The sequence below is a fragment of the Nyctereutes procyonoides genome, unplaced genomic scaffold (assembly GCF_905146905.1).
Source record: "Nyctereutes procyonoides isolate TBG_1078 unplaced genomic scaffold, NYPRO_anot_genome, whole genome shotgun sequence".
Classification (NCBI taxonomy): Eukaryota; Metazoa; Chordata; class Mammalia; order Carnivora; family Canidae; genus Nyctereutes; species Nyctereutes procyonoides.
In genome coordinates this window covers 8,573,993-8,601,638 of record NW_026575044.1, presented here as the reverse complement: position 1 = coordinate 8,601,638, position 27,646 = coordinate 8,573,993, and the positions used below count along the sequence as shown (strand labels likewise).

Here is a 27,646-nt window from a genome sequence, read left to right as displayed (position 1 = left end):
CTTAATTTAGTCTGTAAGGCTTAGTAGGTTGTGAAATACTATATTCATAATGTTAACCTAGAATCACTTTAAAAATGTCACACCTGTGTATCTCGTGAGGTTATGTCCGGAACTGCTGTCTGTGTGGAAAGCTGAATAAGAACAGTTTTCTGGCATGACGTAGATACTTGGGGAATTGCAGTTGTGATTACAGATCAGTATTTGTCAGGGAACAAATAGATAACTGCTAGGTCAGCACATCTGTAATCACTGGGTAGGTAAGTTAATTGGGACAAGGACCTTCCTTAACTGTGTGCTTCTGTTTGTATTTACTTAATCACTGCCTAGGAATTACAGTTGTTTTCTCCCTTCTCATGCCAGGATTCAACATATACTTGCATCTTGACAAGGAAACAGGGGTTTTGCTTTTTAAACAAAGCTGGATCTGTGGGTATGAGAAAACAATATTCTGTAGTCGAAGGTGGTGAGGTAATAACCGTTTAGGTAAACAGAAATGTCTTACAGAAAAGTTAACTTCCTTATTTGCTGCTGCACCGTTAACAATTGCATTGCATCCCTGTGGCGTAGCACTTAACCCCGGAGCATGTACAGCTCAACCTGCACTACTGGAGATTTTGCAGGGATTATAGGCCAGAGAGCTAACATACCTAATAAACGCGGAGCTGTTGTTTGTGGCATGCTGTTTCCTGCCATTTCTTTTAATAGTCCACAGTCTTAAAGGAAATAAAATCAGTTTTGTGCAGTAAAATGTTTTGTACTTGCCAAGCGTTTGAGAAGTATATCCACAAATTAGCATCAGTGAAAAAATTTTAAAAAGCCAAGGACAGTGAGATGGCCAGTATAGTTAGCTAACCTGTGATGTAAGATCTTTGAAGAACTGAGAGAGACAAAAGGGAAGGTAGAATCAATACTTCAAAGAATGGTTGGGTTTATTTGAATGGCAACTTGGAGGATAATTTTTTAAGGTAGCTGTTAATACAAGGTACCCTTACATTTCAGTTGTTTGTAGTGAAGGGAGTGGGAGCATCATGGTCAAGTACAATAAAAGGTTCCAACTTTATATATATTTTTAAAGTAATAAAGCAAAAAAAAAATGCTGATTTAAATTTCATCTCCTTTTCCTTAGTCTGTCCATGTGAATGTGCTGTGTGGAAGAGTAAAAGGGCCCAACTAAATGTGTTCCAGTGATTCCAATAGGTATTCCAAATTAATTGCTGCTTGTACATTTAACACTTGTTATATTGGGCTTCCAGGATCAACGTAATTAGAATCCCTTATTTTATTTAAAAGGATGGGAAAAGGAAATACTGGTAACCCAGATTGTATAGATTGTATTAAACAGGAAGAAAAGGTTTTCTAGTTTTTCCTTTGTGTATCATGAAATGTTGAAGTAATTGGTGTGTTAAGCAGTTGGTGGTCCTCTCTCATAGGTTTAAGATTGTGTATGCAAATGGAGCCGAATCCTTTCAAGGTTCTAATGGTTCAAATTCCTTCTGTTTTAATTTTTTGTTAAGACCTTCATTTTAATGCCCCCCACTTGCAGAGTTTACTTAAAATATTTTAATGCAGAAAGAGGAGTGTAGGAGATATCTATGTTGTTTTTGCCAAAACCTGCATCCTAGGCTAAATGCACAAATACTTTTTATTAGTTTGTAAAACATTTGGAAACTGGGTTGAGAACCTTTTGGAGAATGAGGACTCCATATCAAAATAGAAAAATCAACTGGGAAGTGAATTTAAATTGTAAAGACAGAAGGAATACAAAGGCTCAGTGTGACCTCTGATTGTGCCAGTCCCAGAGCATGTCTCTTTGCCCTGAAGTCAGCTTAGAGGGAATCTCTTCTCCCCCACCACATACTCCAGAATAATGTATTTTGGTGAAATGAGAGGACCTGGCTGTGATACTGATTTGAGATGTAGCTGTCAGGATTTGTTCAATGAAATACAGTTCTCTGTGTCAAATAAAAAATTTAATGGCTTCTGAAAGAGCAGACTGCTCAGTTTCAGACTAAAAGGTAAAAAGCCTAACCTGTTCATTTGAGGGGGAAAAAATCAACTAGAAGAACATGTTTCCAAAATAAGCTTTGAATTCAGATGGCAAAGCATAGGTTTCATTACATCTGACTTGTCCTCCTAGTCTAAAGGGAGAAACATTTCTATGGAAACCATTAAGAAACCAGTGTTTGCAGATTATTTACCTCGATTTCCTAAGGGCAGGCAATCTAAGATGGTTTATAGCATATGGAGCTCAAAGGAGGTTATTCCTAGAAAACTGGAACAGATTTCATTTGTTAACTTGATCTAAACTTTAAAAAAGGGAACAATAGAAGCCTTTTAAAATTTGTACCTGCTTACAATGTGTCACTGGTTATTTTTGTTAGTATAGAAATACTTGGAGAATTCCCTATATATTCTAGAAAACGAAGAGTAAGACGTAGTTGAAAGTTCCTTGCGACACCATCTGTAGTGCTCACATTACAAGCTTCAAAATGTAATACTTTAAAACCTTGGTAATAAGTGTCCTTAAAGCTTCCTGATTTTAAGAGAAAAAGATGGAGCTTATTGCATCAAATAAGCTGTGTAGGATGCCAGTATTTGGGTGGTAGAGGATACTGGTATATTGTCCTGATTGGATGACTGCTACCCTATTTTTAAGATGCTTCGAAAAAGTATTCTAGAGGACCTTTTAAAAATCAGAACTCTAGCAACCGCTTATTTTCTACGTAAGATTTTCTGTGTACCCTAGAATATATATTAACATGACTTTTAAAGGGGTGTCTTGACCCCCATCCACTACAGATTTTTATCTAGGAATAGAAGGATTCAAACCCTATTTGATCCCTAGCTCTTTGCTGAAAAGTGCATAAACAGGAATCCTGAATTTATTATATAGACCTCCTCGCATTATATAATCGAAGCAAAGGGAAACCAGCGATGGAGTAGAGGTACGTAGACTAAAAAGATGCTTGCAAATCAAATGATGGTATTAGGTATAGTTAAAAATTTTGTGTTGCCAAACTCAGTCATTATAAATCACAAGTCCAGAGAAAAGCTTCTAGTTAATTTTAAATTCCCTGAGGTCCTTTTATTGTGATGGAAAAGCCAAGTAGTGGAGGAAAAAAAGGGGAGGGGTGAGGGAAGGGGGAAATGCATAGAGCTTTAGAAAGATTCAACAAAATACTATAGATAAAGCCGCAGAAAGTTTTTAAAACTACTAATGACTGCAATTCTATTTTAATCAGCTATTTAGCTGGTATCTACTGCTATATCACCTAGTGTGACGTTTTGGAATTAATGGAACAATGAAAGCAGCAGTACAGCTGGAGGCTCCCAAGTGGGCGTGGAAGGTAGGTTACTCTTCAGTCTATAATTTGGAAAGTATTTGGTTGAGGGAAACCTGGACTCTACCTGCTAGTGAACATTTATTTACTTAAAGGTTTTATTTGTCCATGAGAGGCAGAGGGAGAAGCAGGCTCCCTGCAGGGAGCCTGATGTGTGTGGGATTTGATCCCAGAACCCTGGGATCACGCTCTGAGCTGAAGGCAGAAGCTCAACTGAGCCACCCAGGCACCCCAGTGAACATTTAATAATACAATTTAACAAACATGCATTGACTGATGCTTGGGAATGTAAAGATTAAAACTGAGGAGTTCTTGATGAGAAACTTAAGACTTGAAGCATGAGTCCATGACCAGTGGAATGCCAACTAGTAGCAGGAGAACCTAAATGAGAAAGAAGGTGATTCTCCTCAGAGGTTAGTTGAGCAGAAGGGAATGGGAGAAGCCTCAGGAGGAAGGCATTCTAAGTGGAATGGAAAAGTTTGAGCAGAGGTGTGAGTTAGGGTCATGGGGGCTGGAGGTGTGCTGGAGAGGACATTGGACAGGGTTCACACAGTTGGAACTTGAACCTGGGAGGCAGAATGTAAAAAGATTGGGCTGGAGACCAGAAGTACAAGTGTTAAGATCTGTTTGGAGTTCACTAGCAATGGCCCAAGGACTTGGGAGGAGCATGTTACATGTAGCCCAGTAATCTGTTAGCGCATTTTGTAATCTTAATCGGGGAAGAAATACGAAGTACTAATAACCATGTAAACTTGCTAAATGGTATTTTAAGTTATCCAAGTAAGTATGTCACCACTTTGTTTTTATCCAGGTCTCCAATTTATGCATTCTGCTGTGAAAATGAACTAACCTTGTTATTGGTGAAGGCCTTGGAAATTTTTGCCAGCCAAGAGAGGTTTCTCTTACTCAGGGTAAGATGTAATCATAGTACGGGAGAGCTAGGCGGGAATTCAGTTAATCTAATCGCCCAATTTTATACTTTGCATCCATTTGTACACGGAAACGGACTACATAAGTGGCCTGCACAAACAGCTGGTCAGAGGTCAGGTTGGATGAGTCCTCTGACTGCCCCCTACTCATGCAGATACGGTGTTGCCCCTTAAAATAAGTGACTAGTCAGAGTAACAAACTGGATTCAATTCTGATTTGTATCAATAGAGTGGACAGATGTTCTTGGGAACTGACTTCCTTTCTAACAACCTTTCCTAATTAGTGTCCAAGATGATTAGCATCAATAATAAAAACACCTCAGGGCATGTGCTTGACAATGGCATTTGGTAAATCACAGAGCCTGTGTGTTCTGCCCCTCAAAAGGATGGCCACAGGAAAGGTGGGCATAGGAGGGAAAAAAATGCTCCCTCATGTGAACAGAACTGAGCACACCCCCCCCAATACTCCTTAACTAGGAACACCTGTAGTTTGTGATTTTTTTTGTATTTAAACGATTTTCTTAAAGTAATGTTGACATTAAAACAAAAGTATTTCATTGCTTTGGAAAGGGAGAGTTTTGTGTTTTTTTCCCCCTGAATGAATGCTATGGACTTGGGTGCCTTTTTTTTTTTTTTGCCTTTTATGATGGCAGTGGGTTGAATTATATAAATGACTTACTTTTATTAATGTGATAATATGTGTGTGATGTTGTGGGTTTTTTCCCCCCTTTGCATCAAAGTCTGGAAATATTTTTATGTGTGCCATGTGTAGTTATAAATTCCATCTAAAAAATTAAAACACTGTATACTTCTATAAATTGACAGCATTTAAAAACCATCTTTACTTTTGGGGAGATGACCTACCTATTGTAAGAAATGGAAGAACAGCGGCAAACAGTGCATACATTTTCTTTTCTTTTTTTTTTTAGTGCATACATTTTCAAAAATGGTTTGCAAAGTCAAAAAATCCTTAGTCTTTAGAAAAAGTCTTTAGAAACCAGGAAGCATTCCCTCACCTTTAAAAGGGTACGGTAATACAGTTGTGATTTTTGTTTTTAGGGACTCTGAAAATCCAACCGGGATGGTGTTTCTTGAAATGCCATTATTCCCACTCTTTTCTCCCATGTTAGGTTGCTAAATTTGGCAAGTCCACTGTGTGCTCTACCAGCAGTAAAGGGCCAGAGTTAAGTTTGTGGGTATGCATTCAAGTGTCCAAAAAAGGGAGACTACAACCAACACATCCTTTATTTACTTGATTGAAAGTAATGGTACATACGAGGCTTAATAGAGTTGCCCTCTACTTTATTCTGACTCCAGAGTTGTATTCCGATGCTTGAGACTTCTCAACTGCTGTTCTTGTCAGTGGTTGGTTTTCTTTCAGGATCAAGGTGGGTACTTTCGTACAAAATCTTATTTTTAATTCCATCTCTGGCAATTCTTTCCTGGATTCTTAGCTTTGCATAATTATACCTACAGTGGAACCTTAAAAGAACATGAATGAGTCATTTTTAATAAAAGTTCTTCTAGAAACAAGTTTGAAATTTATAGTAATAAAATTTAAGATGTTTGCGTAGATCTTCCCTTCTAAGATGGAAAATACAACTGGAAAATACAACCATTTTAATTTGGAGTGCTATTTGGGGTGGTTCAGTGTCAAATAATACCTATAAACACATTATTAAGGTAGGTTTTACATAAATGAGGCTTTTTATCATGTTTAAGCTTAGTTTTACTTATAGAACCTCACCAAATGGAACCTTACATAGACTGTACTCTTTGGGCCTGGCTTTTGGGGGCGGGGGTCGGGCTCAAAACATGAAATTCATGCAATGTGTTTTGTTAGCAGTTGTGAACACATTCTTAAAGTAGCATTTTCGAATGTGCCATGAGCAAGAAATGAGCTTCAAGCTAATGTTAAGCAGAAAAAAAGGTTGAGGCCTTCCTAAATGAATATCAAACATTTATCTGGTCATTTGACAAACGGCATACAACGTGTCTCCGTAGATAAACTTAAAGGCACCCTAGCAGTATTCCATTAAAAATTAAAAACTAAAAACAAAAAACAAAAAAACCTTCCCCACTGAGGGGGGTGGTGGGAGTCTTCTGGAAAGAAGAGCATGTGCTCGAAATAGCTAAATCTATCCTGATCCTGGATCTTCTTGAATTACTTAGTACACATACCAGCATCCTAAAGTCACCAAGATAAATCCTCCTACTCCAACGTCACATGATCTTCTAATCCTACCTGTCAAAAAGCACAATCACTGTAATTAAGTTACACACTGCCATTATCAGTCCATTTAGAAAATGTTTGCCATACATAAAAGAAAAAGATACTCACTAGTTAGCAAAAAATGTCCAAGGCCAGCCACAACCGATCCTAACGAACCATACAATACCGAATCCCGTGCACAGGGAATGTTTTCAACATCTAAAATTCCTAGGAGCTTAAAGGGCTAGGATAAAATAGAAAAGAACCTGGATTGAACAAGGAAATATATTATTTCAGGGTAGTTTGGTTTGGGCAAAATTAAGCCAAGAGTATGTGCTCTGTGACAGCTGTGAATCTTGTTTACCATCTTTGGTCATCAGCTTTGGCCTGCAATCTGAATCTTTAAATGGGAAACCTTGACACTGACCAGAAAACTCTTTAACAAGCAGAACAGCTTACACCTAAACCAATTAAATTATGGTATTAGTGCCATAGTTTACTAACTGGTTTGGAAATAACATCCCGTTACTTTTACAAGCTCTTTAGGCGTTTGTATGAGATGATCTGGAAACCAGATTAAAAAGCTAATTTGGGAAGCATAAAATGGGAAAAAGTAAAATTATTCTAACCATGTTTGCTTTATAACTATGTTCCAAATTGAAAAAGGACTACAGATTTTATTTGTATTAAAGATGTGTGCAATATATCTCCTGTTTCCTTGCCTGTGATAAGAAATTGCTGCACTTGACTGTATTTCTTTGTTGAAAGGACATAATGACCACACTTAGGGGACAGTAGGTGTGATGGGAAAAGCTGAAAATTCATAGGGTTTTGTCTTGGCTCTGCCACTTACTGCTATCACCTGTAGTATATATGTATTTTTTAATCTCTGTGGCCCTCCATCTGTAATAAAGGCATTGGTTAGGTGATAATTGAAATTCCTTCAAGTGCTAAAATCAATGAATTTTACACTCTGCAGTCTTCATTGGATTTATGGACATGGTCTTGATCCTGATTAAAAAGATACTGCCAGCTTAAGCTTCATGTCTTAACGTAAATGTCAAATGGAACTGTTTTAGGGGTTTGGAAGGGCAGGACACAGGTTTTTAAAGTCGTAACTTGTTTCACTGGCATTACTATTAAGGATTTTTTTTTAGAAAACTTAATGAGACGGTTTCCTAGAACTTGCTTAAAAGCAAGTTGTCAGCAGTGTAGCTTTTAAAAAAAACCAACTTGTCCATTTAAAGGTTTGTATGAAGCAGGACTTTAAGCCAAACACCTAAAAGGTAGTGTGAAGGGGAAAAAGACTGGAAGAGATGAAGAAAGGACCATAAAACACCAAGTCAAGATTACAGGCTGAATTATGGTGTTCTTGATTATATTTTTTCCTGTTTGCTTCTTTGGCTCAAACTGCTGCCAGAAAAGAGTGTGATTTGGTTTGTAATAAAGCAAAAACTATTTTCCTGATTATTCCTTTTTTAAAAAAACTTTGTCCTTGTCCTTCCCCCACCCCCAGACATACCAGGTGCTCATTATTATAGTTGTAGACTTTCTTAGAGATTGGGGGATTTAATTCTGCTTCTAGGCTTTTCATTTCATTCAGAAAAAGGCAAGAAATGTTGTGGAAACACAGTCCTGGTGGGTGGGAGGGTGAGCCACTCCACAGGCCATCTGGCATTCTGTTAAGACTTGACATTTCATGGGATCCCTGGGTGGCACAGCGGTTTGGCGCCTGCCTTTGGCCCAGGGCGCGATCCTGGAGACCCGGGATCAAATCCCACGTCGGGCTCCCTGTGCATGGAGCCTGCTTCTTCCTCTGCCTGTGTCTCTGCCTCTCTCTCTCTCTGTATGACTATCATAAATAAATAATTAAAAATTTAAAAAAAAGACTTGACATTTCAGCTGAGGGCTAAATGCCCCACCTTACCACCCTGTCTTCCTAGGGGAGGACCAGAGGTAGTGATTAGTGCCCACTTTAGGCCTTAAGATGCAAGTGAGCCTGACACCTCATGAACCCCAGGATAGGAAGTCCTGGTGGCTTTCGTTTGGGCAGAGGGTTCTAAGTAGGTTGGCTGCCACACACCCCGCACCATGTGGGTCTCCTTCCATAGAGTCCTCTTCAGTTACTTGAGGATACACCTGAATCTGCAAGCAATATCTTACTGGGGCACTTGGACAAAATGCTTCAAGAAGTATCACAGTTGCCAAATACTGAAATACAGCGCTGCTTAAGTCAACTAGGAGACTAGAGGTTTTCAAGTTTGCCCCCTCAGATCGACTCCGGTCTGCGATCAGCCATGGGATCGAAGTTCAGGAAATGTGAAGGCTTCCTCTGACCTCCAACCTCCTCCCCCTCCAAAGAATCCACCCGAGGGGAAACCGCTTTTAGATACTGTTTAGAAACAGATTAAGTGTTTTGGGGAATGGCTCAGTCAGCCAAGCCTCTATTTTTGGTTGGGGGTCATGATCTCGAGGTTGTGTGATTGAGCCATGCGGCTCTGCTTAGTGTGGAGTCTGCTTGCCATTCCCCTCCCAGGGCTCTCAAAAATCTTTTAAAATCATCAGTTTCTTTTGGGGCGCCTTCATTGGCACATTCGGTTAAGGGTCTCGGGTCAGGACCCTGCAGCAAGTCTGCTTAGCAGCCTCTCCCTCTGCCACTCCCCCTCCTATCTCAAATCTTAGAAAAAATAATCAGCTTGTTTAAAAAGACGCCTTAACAGAAGTTACATGTTTTTCAAAATGGAACCTTTTAAAACCCAACATGTGGATACAGGCCAAGGATGTTGCTGCCAAACATTCTCCAGTAAATTTATCGGCACCACACCCAATAAAAACTAGTCTCGTGTCGGTAGTGGTGAGATTAAGATACCAACGCTGGCCTCATTAACCGATGTCATAATGTAGAGCTGGTGCTGGGCTGTTCGTGCCAGGCCCCTTACATCCCTGTTCACCTCTCACCCCCTCTCCTGAGCCTGGCTGTTTTGAGCTGGCAGGCAGGAAGGGGAAGTTGGCCAGACCCCCAAAGCCTGTCCTTTCCACTGTCATTTAACCCTTTGGTTCATAAATGAGAAAACCGAAGCTTGGGAAGGAGACTTTTCCCAGAGGTCACATCTGGGAGGTAACAGGACTAAGTACATAACCGTGTATCTGCAATTTGTATCCAAACTGGGTAGGAACACACAGACTGATTTTAAGAGCACACTAGGCCTCCCTACTGCTATTAATGGAGAATTTTCAGCCTTGGTTAAGTCCCTTCGAAGTAGTTCTACTTAGGACGTACAGGCTTTTCACATTTTTATTCCCTACGGAGTCTGCAACTTTAAGGTTTAACTTTTGCTTTCAAAAACTTAAGCCCTTAAAATAAGAACATTTTAGACTTCGTAGAAGTCTTAAAAATTTTAAGATTTTTTTTCCCTCAACGTAATAAGCTACACCCAACATGGGGCTCAAATTCATGACCCCAAGGCCAAGTATCCTGGCTCTGCCAACTCAACCAGTCAGATGCCCCATGAAATTTTTAAGCTTAGATTTAGAAAAGCAGCTTTTCCAGCTCACCTTGATGGAACTAAGGGATGGTCAGAAGAGATTTCTAAGCTGGGCTGCCAGTTTAAAGAAACATTGAGTTAGAGCCACCTCCCCTCCCACTGCCAAACGTCCCTGCACCAGTGCCCTTTCCTTTCCTCTCGCTGCCTAAGGGGAACCGGCCCCTTCCTATTTAAACCCAGTCCTAACTGCAGTTAATTCCGCTCTTCACCACTGAAGGAGTTTGCTTCTAGTTACCCCTTCCTCATTTGCACCATTCTTCTCTCTGTAGTCTAAACAACCCCATCTCTCTTGACAACCCCCCCCCAGCCTCCTAAGTTATCCCATTTTTCTGCTCCCTTTCACTGCAAAACTAAAGTAATCTATGTGTTGCAAGCCTCTCCTCCCTTTAATTCCTTCAAAAAGGCATTTATCCCTACACTCCACCGGTGCAGCTTGGTTGAGACAGACTGTAAAATCTACCACTCTCCATCAGCACATGTGGCAAACATCATTTGTTTCTGAAACATTTTCTTTCCTTGGCTCAAAGGGTTGGTCAAGGCCGCCTGGTTTTCCACTATTTTCTGGCAGTTTTGTTGCCGTTCCCCCCTCTGATGACCTCTCAGGTTGAAGAACTGCCCCTGCCCACTCTGAAATGTAGGGCTTTCAATTAAATGCCATTCCCAGGATGACAGACTCCCAAATTTGCAAATCACACCTAACCTCTCCCAAGTTTTTGTCTCCTAATTCATCAACACCTTTTGTATGCAAAAGCATCCTGAGTTTAGTATTTCAGAATTATTTTTTAGGCATCACTACTGAACCAATCTGCAGACCAAAAACCTTGATTCCTTCATCAAACCCGTATCCACTGCATCAGCAAGTCCAGGATGTACATGAGCCAAATCATCCTGAACTTAAAAGGCTTCTCACCTCCACTGCTGTTACTCCCAGGCTACCATCATCTCTCACAGGATCTTAAAGCTCTTGATTTCACTCAGATGATTAGATCATTGTTCTCTGCAGCACACACACACTGCTTTTCTCTTGGATCTCTGCATGGTTGTTTCAGTAAATGAAATTCTGATTTCCTTTTTGTTTGATTCCTGCAGTAGAATGTGAGTTCCACAAGGAATATTTTGCCTGTTTTGATCAAGGCTGTGTCCTAAGCTCTTAGTTTAAGGCCTCGTACTCAGTTGGTCCTCTATTGAATCAACCTGTAGCACTCTCTTTCCTAGTAGGCACCTACTAAATTCCATATTTTCAAGTTTCCTGGAGTACAAAGAATGGGAGCAGAGTATTTAAGGGTTCTATCAGTTTGGTAACTTCCGTTTTTACCTTAGGTTTTGCTGATGCTAATAATCCCTGGATTGCACTGCAATGACCACTGAAAGATTCTTTAAAAAACTGCACGCTTCCTTTTTTCATGTTACCCTGGGCTCCTAATTCAAAGCTTGTTATCTAAATTTTTTAATCTCCTTGGTGAGCTTTGATACTAGTAATTCGTGAACAATGTTTATCAGACTTTTTTTAAGCCCCTGCCACACAAATCTGATGGCGCTCAGGTTTAGGGCTTGTACCTATGCACTTCACCAACTATAGTATTTTGTTTTACTAATGATGGACCAATTAAACAGGTCAGTATTATCCTTTCATTCAATTTTTTAAAGGGCTAACTCATACTTAATGAGCCTTAAATGTTGGCAGTTATCTCCTATGAAAGGGGACATTCAGAGACGAGAGGGGTCCCAGTATTTATGTAGTTGGGGTGCCTTTTGGGTAAACTTGGTTACAGTAAGCATCTTCCAAATAGTAGGTGAGGCATTAAAAACAAAAGGGACCAAACATGTCGAAACTGACAAAACGTGTTTTGATATTAAATCTGGAAATCGCTTATCTATCATCTACTCATATTAACCATTTGATCTTGGCCAAAGCTACATGGGAAAGTTCCAGAAAAGCAGAAACTTGGGAGTAGAAACCTTTCCGAGCCGAAGAGGGCACATCCTAAATCTGGGGACGAGGAGCCTTCGGGCAGCGGGGGTGGGGTGGGGGGTGTCTCATCACCGAGCCAGTGGTAACCTCTCTCTGAGCTTACTACTGAAAAATGGTTTTCTTCTGTTTTCTGAACATCTGCTGTCGGTCAAGCACCGAGGACGTGCACGGGGTCCCTGCAGGAGCTCGAGGCGGACGGAAACGAGACCTGCTGGAGATGCGGCGGGGAGGGGGGCCCGAGGGACAGGACGAGGGTCGCACGCTGGCGGGGTCGGCCCGGCCAAGGCATCCTCGCCGCACGCGGAGGCGAAACCGGGCGGTTCACAGGGTAGCGCACGCGGAAGGGAGACGCCGAGCCCTCCCGCCGCCCCCCGCCCGGGCCCGCGTCCCCCGGGGCACAGCCCCGCTTCCAGGGCTCGCAGCAGTCGCGGGGCCCCCGCGGAGTGCTGACCGCGACCGGCCCTGGGGGCCCGGGAGACGCGCCCCGCCGCCCCTTTCTTTACCTTCCCCTTGGTGGGCTCGCCGGGCTCCGGCGTGGCGGCCATGGCTTCCGGTGGGCGCCTGCGGCCCCGCCCCGTCCGCGCCGCGAGCGGAAGCCCCGCCAGCCGCGCCAGCCCCGCCCCCGCGCGCCCGCCGCCATTTTAGGGAAGCTTTCTGCGTCTCCGCAGTGGCCGTGCCGAGCCGTCGCCTGAGCTGGGGGGCCGTCTCCTTTGTTTAAACCAACTGGTGACGCCTTCCCCCCAGGGGGCTCTCCGCAGCCCAAGGGGGTTGGGGCCGAGAGAGGAGGGCGGCTCGAGAGACGCCCCTGCACCAGGATCCTCGGCGGGTCCGCCCTGGCGCCTCGAGCCCGCGCCGCTTCCCGCCCCAGCCCCCTCCTCCTGCCCCGGCCGCCATTTCTAACCGTCGACCGCGGGCGCGCGCCTGCGTGCCTGAGCGTCGGGTGCGCGCGCGGGGCGGGGCCGGGGCAGCGGGCGCGCCGCCGCCGCTTTGTCTTGCGCGCGTGCCCCGCGGCCGGGTCGGCGGCCCAGCCCGCCCTCAGCCCCGGCCCGCCATCCCGGAAGCCGGCCTGTGCTCGCTCGCAGCCCGCGTCCCCTGCACGTCCTTTGTCCTTCCGGCCCCAGGACGCGCTGTGGGTGCTCCCGGCGGCTCCTCCCCGCGCCGGCAGCCGTGGAGCCCCAAGCGCCCGCCCCGCCGCCCCCCTCTGTCGCACGACGTAGTGGCTCCCAAAGAGCGCCGCCCGGCTCGCCCGAAGGAGACTGGGGACAAAATGGCGGGCGCGCCCGTGGGCGGACGTGCGTCAGGGCGCCCGGGCCGAGCGAGGCTCCGGGGCGGAAGAGGCCGGGCGGTGGCCCTGCCTGTGCGGTCCGGGCGCCCTCCGGTGAGGGCCCCGCCGCGGCCGCCGCCCGCCCCCTGCTTCAGCGTCCTGCCCCCGGGGCGCGGCGGGCCGCTCCCCCGACCCACCCCGGGCCCGCAGCCGCGAGCTCTCGGTCTGGAAGGTCTTGTGCCATGGAGGACGGAGGAATCCCGTTGTTCTGTGGAAAAGTACCAGGGGAAACCCAGAAATCCTGTTTTGTTGTTTGTTGTTTTGTTTTGTTTTTACTGCGACTTTGAAAATCGTAAACTATTTTGTCAAACTTGTAAAGTCCTATTGTTTTTGGGAAGTATTTTTATGTTACTTCTTTGCATTAAAATTTTTCACAAACATTTTTTTTTTCACAAAATAAGACGTCATTTTCACAAAAACTGCGTAATACTCATGCATGTTGGCTTTTTTTCTTCACTTTACAGAGAGAGGGTGAAAAGTAAAAAAAAACAACAACAAACTTTTCCGCCCTCAGCCCCGCCCGCCTCTCCTAAGGTGAACTCACCAGTTGTGTCTGTGTCTGTGTCTGTGTCCACAGCGATCTTCTCTCTCCTTTGCTCCTTGACGGAAACGACGCCGGGGGTTAGGAGCAAAGTCTCCACAGCGTCCTCCGGCTCCGCACGCGGTACGCACACATCCCGCGCCAAGGTCTGCAGTCACTACTTGAACCATTTCACGCTCTTGGAAATTTTTTCATGGAAGTACCTTTAGATTTTTCTCATTCATTTTAAAGACCACTCATCAGTCCTTCAAACCTCGTCTTCTGACTGACTGACCGGAAATTTCCGTTTGCTTTTTTTCCCCCCACTAACCCCCCCCGCCCCCCGCCCCGCCCCCCGCCCCGCCCCCAAATGCTTCAGCAGCATCCTTACACTTCTATCTTGGTGCACGTGTTCAAATTTTTCTGGACCGGCCTGGATGGATTTCTGGAAGTGGCCTGATCTGAGGGGCTATGCATATTTAAAACATTGAATCCCTACTGCTAAACTATCCTCCAGAAATGGTACCAATTTACGTTCCCAGGAACTATGTGTGAGAGTGCCTGTTTCCCCAACCTTTTTAACACCGCTTGTACGGGTTGAAATTTCTGCTGATCGGATGGGTGAAGAGTGGGGTCTGACTGCTTTAAACTTGCTGATAGCCAGTCTGAGCGTTCTTTCAAATGTTGACTGGTCATTCTTTTCCCAAGAATTTGTTTGTATATCGGTTCTGTGCATTAAAAATTTTGGTTGTGTGTGTGATTTTATTAGTTTATAGCAGCTCTTTACAGTTTTGGCTTTTCACTCCGAACAGTCGTTTCTACTTCACTTGGTTCTTGATTTCGTTTATGGACACTTCCTTTTTAATCTTAAAAAAATGGAGTCTAACCTGTCCATTTTTTAATGACTTTGATCATGGGTATTGCTTATAAGCCTTCTTGACTCTCATAATTTAAAAATGCTGCCATTTTGAAAATTGTCTTCATATGCTCCCTTTCTCAGTAATAACTTTCTCTTATTTCTTGAAAGGCCAACTTTTAGCATTATTGACCCAAGTTTATTTTATTCATTTTATTTTTTATTTTACATTTTTTCTTTTTACCTGGTATCTTGTTTTTTGAAATTTTTGTTTTGTTATCCTTTTTCTAGCTTTTGAATTGACTCCTTAGTTCACTTATATTCCACCTTTCCTCGTTTCTAATGAATGTATTTAAAGTTACAAAATTTCCTCTGAGAATTGTTTTATCCCATGTTATGTCATAGATTTTGACCGGCAATGTTCCTATTACCTTTTTTCTCAACATTTTAATAGTTTCAGCTTTTTTTCCCAAGTAAGTGTGGATATGATCTTGGGATTAATTTTTAGTGCTTTGGTTTTGTTTTACACTGTGGCACATGTATTTCTACTTTTTGTAATTTACTGATTTCTGTGTCCCTAAGAGATCGTTTTGTGTATATCCCATAGGTATTTGAAAATAATGTGCATTCCCTGTAATAGCACTAAATTAAGGATATTAATTATAACAGTATAATGGATATGTTATAAACGTATATGTAAATATAAACTAATAGCATACAATTAAGCTTATTCATTTTTTTTGTACGGTAAGGGCATTTTCACTGCAAGCAACAGACTCTAATTAACTTAAACAAGAAATGTACTAGGAAGATGTGGAGAAACTCGCTTTTGATAAAAAGTTGAAGAGCCATGTCTTGAAAAGAATAGCATCCAGGACGGTTATTGCGGTCTCAAGGGCAAGAAGTAAAGGAGTGACTCTTCAGGGTAACAGTGACAGCAAGGAATGATACTTGACCTGTTCAATCTTATTCCCACCATGGTGCTTTGCTTTTTTAACCATGCTGTCTGTTGTAAGACTCCCTGTTTGTTTGGCAGTGGATGTAGTACTCTGAATGAGGTGGTGCTTTAGCATAGTGGATAGAGTGAGACCCAAAAAACTACCTGTTCCTTCTCTCATGGTAGCTATAAATCCTCTGGCTCACTGCCCAGAGTTTGTGCTCTCATTTTCTCTTGTGGGAGAGAGCATCTGTATCACTAATCCCATCCTAGAGAGCTACAGTCATTTGCTGGCAACATGATGGTGGGAGGGAAATGGGAATGTCATTTTAGGGGTTTGGCAGGGCTGTGCTGGCAAAACTCGCTTTTCGAAGTTCTCTCTTAGACAATTTAGCTCTCTTTTCTACCCCCTTCCCTGCATCCTCTCAACATGGGTGCATCACATTTTAACCATGTTAAACCAGGATTCAGTGTGGACATTGTCATGACAATGTAAATGTTTGTAGCTGAGCCGTGTAGAGTACTAGGATTCCATTTCTTTTCTTGTAAAACTTTTTATTTTTTTGGAGTTGATAATTGCTTTATTTGTTTATTTGCTTAATTTTATTGGAGCTAGGTCTGACTGGCTCTTTTTTGCATAAGAAATCTGAATTTCATCATATAATACTTGGTTCTTGAGACAAATATTATATGCTCATTTCTTTTTCGTAATGGCTTTTAGGAGCTGATTGTGGGCATCTCTTGTCAACTTTTCAGTGACTTCATGTTGATAGCTTAAAATCAGCTGTAATGGAATTATTTATGCCACGGAAATCAACAAATGCTGCAAATCAGGGCTTTTTTCTCTTCAGAGAAGTGGCTTACCAATACATCACTGAATGCACCCATCACTACCTTTTCTCTCAGAATTTTCCTACGGAGTGAAAAAATTCCTACAGTGTAGTCAAACACATTATATAATCCTCCTGTCAGGATTTTTTTTTTTTCTTTGAAGACACCTCTTCTGGAGCTTTACTCTTTGTGATCCAGTTCAGAATGCTTCCTTTATCAGACTGATTCCCAGCCATCATCCTGAAGACTCTCATCACTTCTTGCCTGTGCTTGATCACCTGCTTCCTCAATTCCTCATCTTCCTCTTTGTCGGCTTACTCACTCATTTTGGAGGACGATATCCTCTAGTGACTTCCTGGAAAAAGGTTGCCTAGAAGATAAACATTTGGGGATCATCCTGCCCCCAAATATTTTTTTCTCCTGTCAGTTTTGATACTTGGATAAAGTTGCATTTCTAGAATTATTCTCCCACTAGAATCATTATCTTTCCTGCAAATAAAGCAATCTCCTACATAATCATAACACCATTATCACACCCAAGCAAAATAAGCAATAATTCCATAATTTATCTAGAATGTAGCACATACTTAAAGTTCCCCGGTTGTTTGGAGAAGTTTTCCCCAATTGTCCATGCTTTTGTTTTTGTTTTCTTTTTTTTTAATTTTTTTAAATTTTTTAATTTTTATTATTTATGATAGAGAGAGGCAGAGACACAGGCAGAGGGAGAAGCAGGCTCCATGCACCGGGAGCCCGATGTGGGATTCGATCCCGGGTCTCCAGGATCACGCCCTGGGCCAAAGGCAGGCGCTAAACCGCTGCGCCACCCAGGGATCCCTTGTTTTTGTTTTCAAACAAACATCCAGTACTGCATTTGATTGTTATATATCTTTTGTCTTTGTCTAGGATAGTCTCTCCATCTTATTTTTTCTTATGACATTGAATTTTTGGAAACTCTAATAGATTGTTTTGCAGAATGTCCCACATTCTGGATTATCTCTTGGTATCATTTAACTTGTCTGTTTACTATCCTCTTTATTTTCTATAAACTGGAAGTGGAGTCTAGGGTTGCACCATCCAGTATGGTGGCTGCTAACTTGATGTGGCTATTGTATACTTGAAATATGTGTGGGCAATACAACTGAGAAGCTGAATTTTAATTTAATTTCACTTGAAAGGGATCCCTGGGTGGCGCAGCGGTTTAGCGCCTGCCTTTGGCCCAGGGCGCGATCCTGGAGCCCCGGGATCAAATCCCACGTCGGGCTCCCGGTGCATGGAGCCTGCTTCTCCCTCTGCCTGTGTCTCTGTCTCTCTCTCTCTCTCTGTGTGTGACTATCATAAATAAAAATTTTTAAAAAATAATTTCACTTGAAATAATTTGAATTTATATTTAAAACTCACACTCTTTCATTATTGGAAAAATTTTAAGTGTGTTTGGAAAAACTTAGGTATGCAGTCTACTTTTTCAATGTTAAATTTTGTGAAATCTAAATACAGATCAAGTATTTCCAATGAAAATTTAGCATTTGAATTGAAATGTGCTTTAAGTGTAAAAAGGCACACCAGATTTTGAAGACTCACAAAAGAAAGTAAAATATTAATTTTTTATATTTCTACCTGGTAGAAATACTAATACTTTTGCTATTTGGGCTAAATTAAGTATATTAAATAAATTGTACCTGTGAGTTTTGTTTTGACTTCATGTGGCTACTAGAAAATTTAATATTACATATGTGGCTCACATTATATCCCTACTGCCATGCACAGTCTAATAGCCTGATTAAATTCAAGTTAAACATTTTTGGTAAGAATATTTCTAGATGATGTTGTGTATTTCAAACTACATCACCTCAGGAGGCTCCTATGTCAGATGGTCCCACTGTTAATGATGCTAACTTTGGTTCCTTGGTTAAGATGGAGACTGCAGGAACACTGCAGGTACACTTCCCTTTTTGCAATTAAAAATCTATGTAAATATCCCAAAAATCTGTTTACCTCATGGTTTTGCCTTTTTAAAAATTTCCCTGCCTTGAACTGATGATTACATTGGAGGTTGTCAAATGGTGGTTTTCTTATTTTGTCAATCCATCTCTGTTTATTAGCAGGCCTTGGATCTGTAAAGAGCTTACTCTTCCCCTTTAATAGATATACATTGATATGATTTTATGTAGGTATGTATTTAATGTACTGCAATTAATTGTAGTCATTCTTTTTATGCTCAGTACACTTTTACGTTCCCTGCCTCAGACTTGTAATCAACCATTTCTTCAAATACCTTTTTTTTTTTGAAGATTTTATTTATTCATGAGAGACAGAGAGAGAGGGAGGTAGAGGGAGAAGCGGGCTCCTCATGAAGCAGGTAGCCTGATGTGGGACTTGATTTCAGGACCCTGGTATGATGACCTGAGTCGAAAGCAGATGCATAACTGAGCCACCTAAGTGTAGGAAAAACATTCATGGAATTTTATTCAAGACCCTTTCCTAATACTACATACACACATTATTTCATCTATGTAGCTGATCACAGAATTTAAGTGTGATATTGCAACCCATTCTTTTCCTCACTACATGTTAGGACTGAATATGAAAACAAATGTGAAAGCCTTAGCTTTCATATTTGCAAAGTGAGGCTAGAACACCTTCCTGTGGTCATTCTCAACAGTGTGTATCAAGAATGTCTACTGTCCCAGGCTGGAGATGTCAGCCTCGCTCCTCCCAGGATTATCTCCCCCAGTAAACCCCCATCCCATTTTTAAAAATTTCAATCTTGGGGCGCCTGGGAGGCTTAGTTGTATGGGCATCTGCCTTTGACTCCTGTCATGATCCCAGGGTCCTGGGATCCAGCCCCACATTGGGCTCTCTGTTCAGAGGAGAGTCTGCTTCTCCCTCTCCCTCTGCTGCTTCCCCTGCTTGTGCGCTCTCTCTGTCAAATAAATGAAATCTTTTAAAAAACAAATTTCAGTCATTCCTCCCCAGTTTATTTTGAAAACCCTCTTTTCTTTTTTCTTTCTTCTTTTTTTAAAATTTATTTATGATAGTCACACACAGAGAGAGAGAGAGAGAGGCAGAGACATAGGCAGAGGGAGAAGCAGGCTCCATGCACCGGGAGCCCGACGTGGGATTTGATCCCGGGTCTCCAGGATCACACCCTGGGCCAAAGGCAGGCGCTAAACCGCTGCGCCACCCAGGGATCCCAAAAGCCCTCTTTTCTGATATACAGCCATGTGAATTTGAGATTACCTACCTCAAAGGGCACAGAAGTCATCCATATTTTCCTATAAACTTATTAAACACTGATGAAAAAATACTTAATAACCTACTAACAGATTAATATTCAAGCACTTCAACATAATTCCTTTTCAACTTTTACAATGATTTTTTCCCACCTAAGCAAATAGGCATTTACATTTGGTGTATGTGTGCATGTGAAAACAGATACATACCTCAAACTGACCATAGGATAAGCTGGCCTACATTGTCCTTCTTCCTGGATATATTACAATTTCAGAGATATGGGCATTCAAATGGGAACAAATAAGCTGAATTCCTTATGAAATAAACTAAGCATATGAAATTTAAGGCATATTAAAGATGCTAATGATTAATCCCGTAAGTCTTTCTCTCTTTCCTGTCTCTTAATAGATAAGTGTGTACTACGGGTGGATGAATTAAAACACTTCTAATCTAGGGGTACCTGGGTGGCTCAGTAGTTGAGCATCTGCCTTTGGCTTAGGTCTGATCCCAGGGTCCTGGGATTGAGTCCTGCATCAGGCTCCCCACAGACAGCCTGCTTCTCCCTCTGTCTCTGTCTCTGCCTCTCTGTGTCTCTCATGAATGAATAAACAAAAAATCTTAAAAACAAACAAACACTTCTAATCTAGACTGTGAGCTCCTGTGGATGGGCTATTCACTCATCTACTCTTGCTCAATAAAAGGGCCCTGTTGTAAAAAGATGAGAAGCAATACAGGTGAATAGAAGGCATTTGTTTTTCATCAAATTATCTACAAAAACTTCCTGAAGAGATAGATTGTGTCAATGAGCTCAGAGGTTGACCTGAGCCTTGACAAATTTTTCTTACCTCATTATGTTCTGTTGTGTGGGTCTACTCTCCTATTTGGTACACTCTTTTTGTAACTGGGGCAACATGGGAGGTTCAACTGGTCTGGGGATACTTAATGTATTCCATAAACTGGCTGAATAAAATATTTTTATTTTTCTGCCAAAACGACAACTGATTTCCATCTACAACTATCCTTTTAAGGTAAGAAACAGTAAATCAACTGGAAAGACAGTGGCCTTGAGCTGTGGGATGTGATTTCAGTTTAACACTGGGATTGAGAAATGCTGAGCCTCACTGTGGAGTCGTCAAATCAGTGTTGGTCTCCAGCAATGAATGGATACAGCAACATTGCACAGACTGCGAGGTACATAGTCTCAAAGTTGGAGTTGTTCTCACAGTAGGGATCTTCATTAATATGTTGTTTTTGTGGATCAGAGCTCGCTAGTAGTTCAATTTAACTTCATGGTCTTGAACTCCATTACTTTTTCTTTTCTTTTTTTTTTTTTAAGACTTTATTTATTTATTTATTTATTTGAGAGAGAGAGCATGAAAGAGTTTGAGAGAGAGTATGAGCAGAGGGGAAGGGTAGAGGGAGAAGCAGACTCCCTGCTGAGCAGGGAGCCCAACTCAAGGCTGGATCCCAGGACCCTGAGATCATGACCTGAGGTGCAGGCAGACGCTTCACTGACTGAACCACCCAGGTACTCTGAACTCAATTACTTTTTCTATTTAAGTCTTTCAGATTGCTCTATACGTGCATAGTTAGTATAAAATCAAATGAGGCAAAATCTTCTTTGGTAACTTTCCTTTTATTTATTTATTTATTTATTTATTTATTTATTTATTTATTATTTATTTATTTTTACAAGAGAACAAATCTACACCTTTATTTATTTACTTTTCATAAGTTTAAATCCTTGAGGGGTACAGCATCACGCGGATTCCGTGGCCAATGGCTTTCGCAGGAAGGTTGCTTCGGAATTTGGCACGAACCATGCCGCTGTTTCCATGAGCACGAGTTACTTTTCCCCAGATTACTCTGGTTTTGTTTGGTTTGCCACCAGGAGTTACTGTGTTGTTCTTTGCTTTGTAGACATAAACACATCGCTTGCCGAGATAGAACTCCGTTTCATCTCGAGCATAAACACCTTCGATCTTAAGTAGAACTGTGTGCTCCCTCTGGTTCCGGAGACCCCGTTTATAGCCGGCAAAAATGGCCTTGGACCAAAGTCCTCCAGACATAGTCCTCGCTTTAGGAGTCCTGTTCCCAGCAGGCCTCCACAGGCTCCAAGATGGCTGAAAGCGCAACTTTCCTATTTCATATGGAGTTTGCCACACTGTCCACCTTCCAATTATCTGAAATGTTTTAATCAGTCACAGGTTTTCTGAAAACTTTCTGCAGTGGGTGGTGGGCAAGTGTTCCTTGCTAGGCAGTCTTCCTGCAGGCAGACTTCTGGCCCCGATGCTCCCTTTCATTCCTGCTCCAGTCTCAGTGGCAGGTTCAACACCATGTGCCAGGAACCTTTCCAGACCACCTGAACTTGGGTGAGCCCTTCCTTTCGTGAGCAGTGATACCAAATTTTGATATTTTATAAAATATCCATGTATAACAGATTGAAAATGTAAAAATCAAAACAGAACTGATTCATCATAAATAATTTGAGAAGTACTGCTTCTTATATTTGTTTTGTGCGCATACATTTCTTGGAAGTATTGCTAAAATGCAGATTTTATTCAGTAGGTCTGTTGTGGGGCTCCCAGCCAATGCTGATACGGTTGATCTTGGGACTTGACTTTGAGTAGTAAGACTGTGGATGCAACTTTGACTCACATGCAAAAGTGAGAATTCTCGCATATAAAAATGAGAATAAGGCAGCCCGGGTGGCTCAGTGGTTTAGCGCCCTCAGGGCGTGATCCTGGAGACCTCGGATGCAGTCCCACATCGGGCTCCCTGCATGGAGCCTGCTTCTCCCTCTGCCTGTGTCTGTGCCCTTCTCTCTGTGTCTCTCATGAATAAATAAATAAAGTCTTAAAAAAAAAAAAAGAAAGAAAAAGAAAAAAAAGTGAGAATATTCATAGCAGTATGTCTGTAATATCGCAAATATCAAAAGCAATATAAATGTTCTTGAATGGGAAAATGGATAAATTAATTGTGGTGAAGTCATCAGTAACATATATATCAGTGAAAACAAACTAGATTAATATCAGTGTGGATGATATTTGCAAACATAATTTTAAACAAAATGTAAATCACACAAATATATGTTAAGCATTTATATAAAGCTTAAAGTTATGCAAAATAATACAATATATGTAGGGGTGCATAACATAAAGATATACCTAGAAATGATAATACCAAATTCAGGCAAATATTTCTTCTTGTGGGAGTGAGGGGTGTGTCACTGAGGACAGGCTACTAAGAAGATTCTATTTTATTTTATAGTTTATTCCCTAAGCTGGGTGACAAAGGTAATTGTTGTATTTTATACCTTTGAATGGCTTTAAATATTTCATAATTACATTTAAAAAGCAATTTAAATTCATTCAATGTAAGTTTACCCAACTTAAAAAAATTCGTGAAGAAAATTTCCAACATATTCTATACTTTTCAAAGGTCTTGCAGGGTAGGGGCATAGTGGAGAAGTAGAAGAGCTCCTTTAAATTGGGAAAAGAGATCTGAAAGAGGAAAAAGGAGTGGTTTTGAGAACTTTTGCTATTTTCCCCCCCTCAGATTTGTTTACAACCAGTTACAGTCAAACTTGGGTACAGAGTTCCTAATCAATCATCACACCAACTGTTAATAAATTATTCCTGCACCATGCCTTTCATGAGCATGGTTATTCCAGCCCCAGTTCTATTACATAAGAGCTGACCGCCCCCCTCCCCTCAGGCACCACCAGCTCCTGCCTGGATTGGTTGGTCCCCTCTGGTTGGTCTTTCTGCTTCCACTCTTGACCCTCAGATGGTCTGATGGTCTTTTCCGCATGACAGCCAGGATTATACTTTCAAAACAAATCAGAAAAGTCATTTATGTACTCCCAACCATCACTAGCTAGCTCATCATAGTATCTAGAATGAAGTCCATGGTCCTTAGCATGACCTCCTTGGCCTCCATAAGCTGCCCTCTCCTACCTTCTGAACTCATGTACTGCTCTCCCCTCGACCCTACACTCAGGAGGCCCAGCCTCCATATTGTGTATTCAATGCACAGCTCGTTCTTATTTCAAGGCCCAAGTGCCCTTTCCCTGCCTGAATTTTCTCCTGGATCTTTCCTTCCTACCACCCAGGTCTCTGCTCAAATGTACCTCCTTGAAGAGGCCTCCTCTGACCAGCCCATCTAAGGGGGCCCTCCTACTAACATTATTCTTGCTCCCTTGAGCCACTTCATTGTTCTTCTTAGCCCCAGTTGTCACCAGACATTGCATTAGACCTCAGTTTATTGTCTACCTCTGCTTAGGCTTGACCATAAGCTCTCAGAGAGCAGGGACTTAACTATTTCATTCTGTGCTTTATCTCTAGGTGGTGCCTGGCACATAGTAGGTGGCTCATAAATCTTTGTGGAATAAATAGATGAATGAGTCAGTGAATGAGCAAGCCAGAGACTTTTGACTACCTGCATGGCTGAGCTGACCACATTTAATCTTCTAGTTGGCAAAATACAGTAACAATTTTGACATAATTTATCACCAGTTTAGAAACCAATAGGTACTTGATAAAACATATTGGTTATTGATTATTCTTGGACCTTATGAACTCATTAAATAGCCCTCCTTTCTAACATATAGTTGAATAAGTTTGTATTAATAAGCAGGATTTATACATTCTCAGGAAAGAATCAACATTTTAGTGCTCACCATGTTCTAGGTACTTTGCATATATTATGATTTCATTTCTTTTTCTATGTCATTTTTCCCCTAGCAACTCTATGAGACAAATGTCATCATTTTTTACAGAAGAAATCTGATATTCAGAGAGGTGAGCTGTTTGCCTAGCGTCACAAAGTTGGTTCCACAATCCATGTAGTTTTACATTCTACATAAAGTTGTCTATTTATTAAAAGATTTATTTTATTTATTTATGAGAGAGAGAGTGTGCAGGGAGGCACAGAGGGAGAGAGAGAGAATCTTAAGCAGACTACCTGCTGAGCATGGAGCCTGATGTGGGGCTCGATGTCATGACCCTGAAATCATGACCTGAGCCAAAACCAAGAGTTGGATGCTCAACCAACTGAATCACTCAGGGGCCCCTACATAAAGTTGTCCATTGCATGGTTATGTCATTAAATGGTCATTAAATGCACCACTAAATGTTAGTGCTAGGAGGAGACTGAATCCAGACTTCTCCCTGCACAGCCAGGAGACTGACTTGGGTATTTGTCCACTCACCTCCTTAACAGGAGAGGCTGTTTAATGAAATCATGAACCTCTTCCACCTGGCCTCTGTCTGTTCTAGGTATGTACAGCCCTTCCTATAGTTATTTGCGGATTCTGTATTTGTGAATTCATCTCCTCCCTAAATTTTTTTAAAGATTATTTATTTATTTATTTATGAGAGACACAGAAAGAGGCAGAGACACAGGCAGAGGGAGAAGCAGGCTCCATGCAGGGAGCCTGACATGGGACTCGATCCTGGGTCTCCAGGATCACGCCCTGGACTGAAGGCGGCACTAAACCGCTGAGCCACTGGGGCTGCCCTCCTCCCTAAAATTTATTTGTAATCCCCAAATAAGTTCCTGTGTCTTTCACAGCCACACACCGAGTGGTGAAAAATTCTGAGTTGCCCAATGTGCATGCTCCCAACCAAGGTGGAACCAGATGGTGCCCTGCTTTCTTCCATTAGCTGGAATACTATAAGCAACCCTTTCGTGGCCATGCTTTTTTGCATTGCTCTGCTTTTCGCGGGTGATTATAATGTTTAAAGTGGCCCCCAAGTGCCGACTGGCATTCCTGAGTGCAAAAAGGCCATGAAGTGCCTTATGGAAGAAAAACCTATTAGATTATGCTTCACTCAGGTGCGAGTTACAATGCTGTTGCCCACAAATTCAATGTTAGTGAATCAACGATGTATATTAGGTAAGGTCTCTAAACAGAAACACACATAAAATAAGGTTATGTATTGATTGGTTGACAAAAATGTTGTCACCAGAGGCTCACAGAAACCTAGCCCTGTATTTCTCCTAGGAATTTGTTAACTTGTTGGCAGTGACTTTCCAGAACATGACTATGGTGAATAATGAGAACTGATGTATTTCTGTAACCCGCTGTAGAATTGTGTCTGGTTACAGAGGTCAGTAAGAGGGAGTGATGTTAAAAAAAAGAGGGGGACCAACAAACCCCAATTCTGAAGAGAACTACTAGCTGTAACTTAAAAGTGTTTATAGTATTTTGTGGCTGGTAAACCTTAGTCAAATCTCTGTGCTTTAGTGACTGATCTGTCTAGAACGTAGGAATTTTTTTTTAAAGGGTGGGTGGTGGGAGGGACAGAGGAAGAATCCTAAGGAGGCTCCATGCCCAGTGGGGAGCTGGACTTGGGGTTCAATCTCATAACCCTGAGATCATGACCTGAGCCGAAATCAAGAATCAGACACTTAACCCACAGAGCACCCAGGCACCCCTAAAAATGGTGTTCTTGCTGTCAGTTTCTGATGGCATGCTATAATTTTATTTTGACCTTTTCTGAATGCAGTGGTACATTGTTGCTGTTAAAAAGGGAGATAATTGTAGTTTAGTGGAAAGAGCACTCAATTTGGAGTCAGATATTCTGAGGATGAGTCAAAACTCAGATACCTACTGGCTGCATGATCTTAAGCAAATCTCTGACCCTTTCTGGCTCTCATTTTTCTAATCTGTAAAAAGAAAGACAATAAATAGCCAATATTAGTTAATCCACAATCCTTAGGTGTTACAAGGGCTTTTCATTGAAACTTCATATCCCTTGAGGGAGACATTAATTCCTCATTTTACAGGGGAGGAAGAAATTGAAGTCCAGAGAGGTTAAGTGACTGGCTCAGGATCACGAAGCTAGAGAGAACAGAGCTGGGTCTGTGAGAGCAAGACCTTAACCACAGCCCATGACTCCATGGCCCTCACGACCTGCCATCTCAAACAATGCTGGGGGCTGGGTGGAATACACTTATATTATAATCCATAATCCATGTAAGATATTACTATTTTTTCACCATGGTTAGCATTTTGAATGTTAGTATTTCAAAAGGGGGTTTTCCCTTAAGATATTTGGTTTTCAAAAAGTTTGTTGCAATCATTAAGTATGCTTTGTTCTTCCAAGGACCAACTTTTGGTGGGGGCAGAGGATCAAGACCCATTTCTGATTTTAAATTGAAAGTGGATTGAAAAAGAGGATATTTAAGTGGACATTTTCTTCAAAGTGACCCTTTGGTGAACTTACCTTTTGCATTTAAAGATTTTATTTATTTTTAGAGAGAGCACGAGTAGGGGGAGGAGCAGAGGGAGAAGGACAGGTGGACTCATGCTGAGCGTGAACTCTGACATGGGGCTCAATCTCTCAATGCCAAGGTCATGACTAGAACCAAGACCAAAAGTCAGATGCTCAACCGACTGAGCCACCCAGGTGCCCTTATCTTTTGCATTTAGAGTGGGATTTTTGTGTTTATATTTGAGGATGATTTTTCAAAGGTACAGATATGAAGTCATAAGTCTGAGAACTGTTTCACTGGCAGCAATATAAACTAACTACACTGTTATAAGAAAGACCAGAGGAGAGTCTAACAAGGCAACATACCATTCAGGCACCAGTGACCTTCTGTGCAAACTAACCCATCATCCCTTGGAAGCACCATCCTCTAAAAAAAGCACTCCCCTGCCCCAGAAAAGAAAAGCTGTCTCTAAGCGGAAACTAAAACTTTCTCTGGTGAGTTTCACTCATTCATTTGCTTGTGGATGTTTTTTGATCATCCACTGTGTGCCTGGTCCTCTTCTAGGTCAAGAGGATGAAGCAATGATCTAGATGCACCCATTCTTTTCTCAGGAAGCTATGAAATGCCACTGTCAGGCAGGGGTGCTGTGTGTCTGTCTGTCTGTCTCTCTCTCTCTCTCACACACACACACACACACGCACATGCACATGCACGTACCCCTTTCACG

The 27,646-nt window shown here is 41.9% G+C and overlaps 2 protein-coding genes across 2 annotated transcripts; both read right to left on the bottom strand.

Annotated features, from left to right (window-relative positions):
• Positions 1 to 5,497: 5,497 nt before the first annotated feature.
• On the bottom strand, positions 5,498 to 12,586 carry LOC129509150 (cytochrome c oxidase assembly protein COX20, mitochondrial). Its single transcript, XM_055324600.1, has 4 exons — positions 12,503 to 12,586; positions 6,612 to 6,726; positions 6,452 to 6,515; positions 5,498 to 5,752 (listed from the first exon to the last, which is right to left on the bottom strand). The coding sequence occupies exons 1-4, from the start codon at positions 12,542 to 12,544 to the stop codon at positions 5,614 to 5,616; spliced, it is 360 nt and encodes a 119-aa protein (XP_055180575.1). The 5' UTR covers positions 12,545 to 12,586; the 3' UTR covers positions 5,498 to 5,613.
• An 8,824-nt stretch (positions 12,587 to 21,410) lies between these two features.
• On the bottom strand, positions 21,411 to 21,811 carry LOC129509055 (60S ribosomal protein L35a-like). The gene has a single exon (XM_055324413.1). The coding sequence runs from the start codon at positions 21,765 to 21,767 to the stop codon at positions 21,435 to 21,437; it is 333 nt and encodes a 110-aa protein (XP_055180388.1). The 5' UTR covers positions 21,768 to 21,811; the 3' UTR covers positions 21,411 to 21,434.
• Between the last annotated feature and the right edge of the window lie 5,835 nt (positions 21,812 to 27,646).

Coding starts and splice junctions, on each gene's coding strand:
- LOC129509150 (XM_055324600.1), bottom strand. CDS start 12,544: ATGGCCGCCACGCCGGAGCCCGGCGAGCCCACCAAGGGGAAG. Junction 6,727..12,502: donor GCGAGCCCACCAAGGGGAAG/GTAAAGAAAGGG, acceptor ATTTTATCCTAG/CCCTTTAAGCTCCTAGGAAT. Junction 5,753..6,451: donor TTGGTGACTTTAGGATGCTG/GTATGTGTACTA, acceptor TGTTCTTTTAAG/GTTCCACTGTAGGTATAATT.
- LOC129509055 (XM_055324413.1), bottom strand. CDS start 21,767: ATGTCTGGAGGACTTTGGTCCAAGGCCATTTTTGCCGGCTATAAACGG.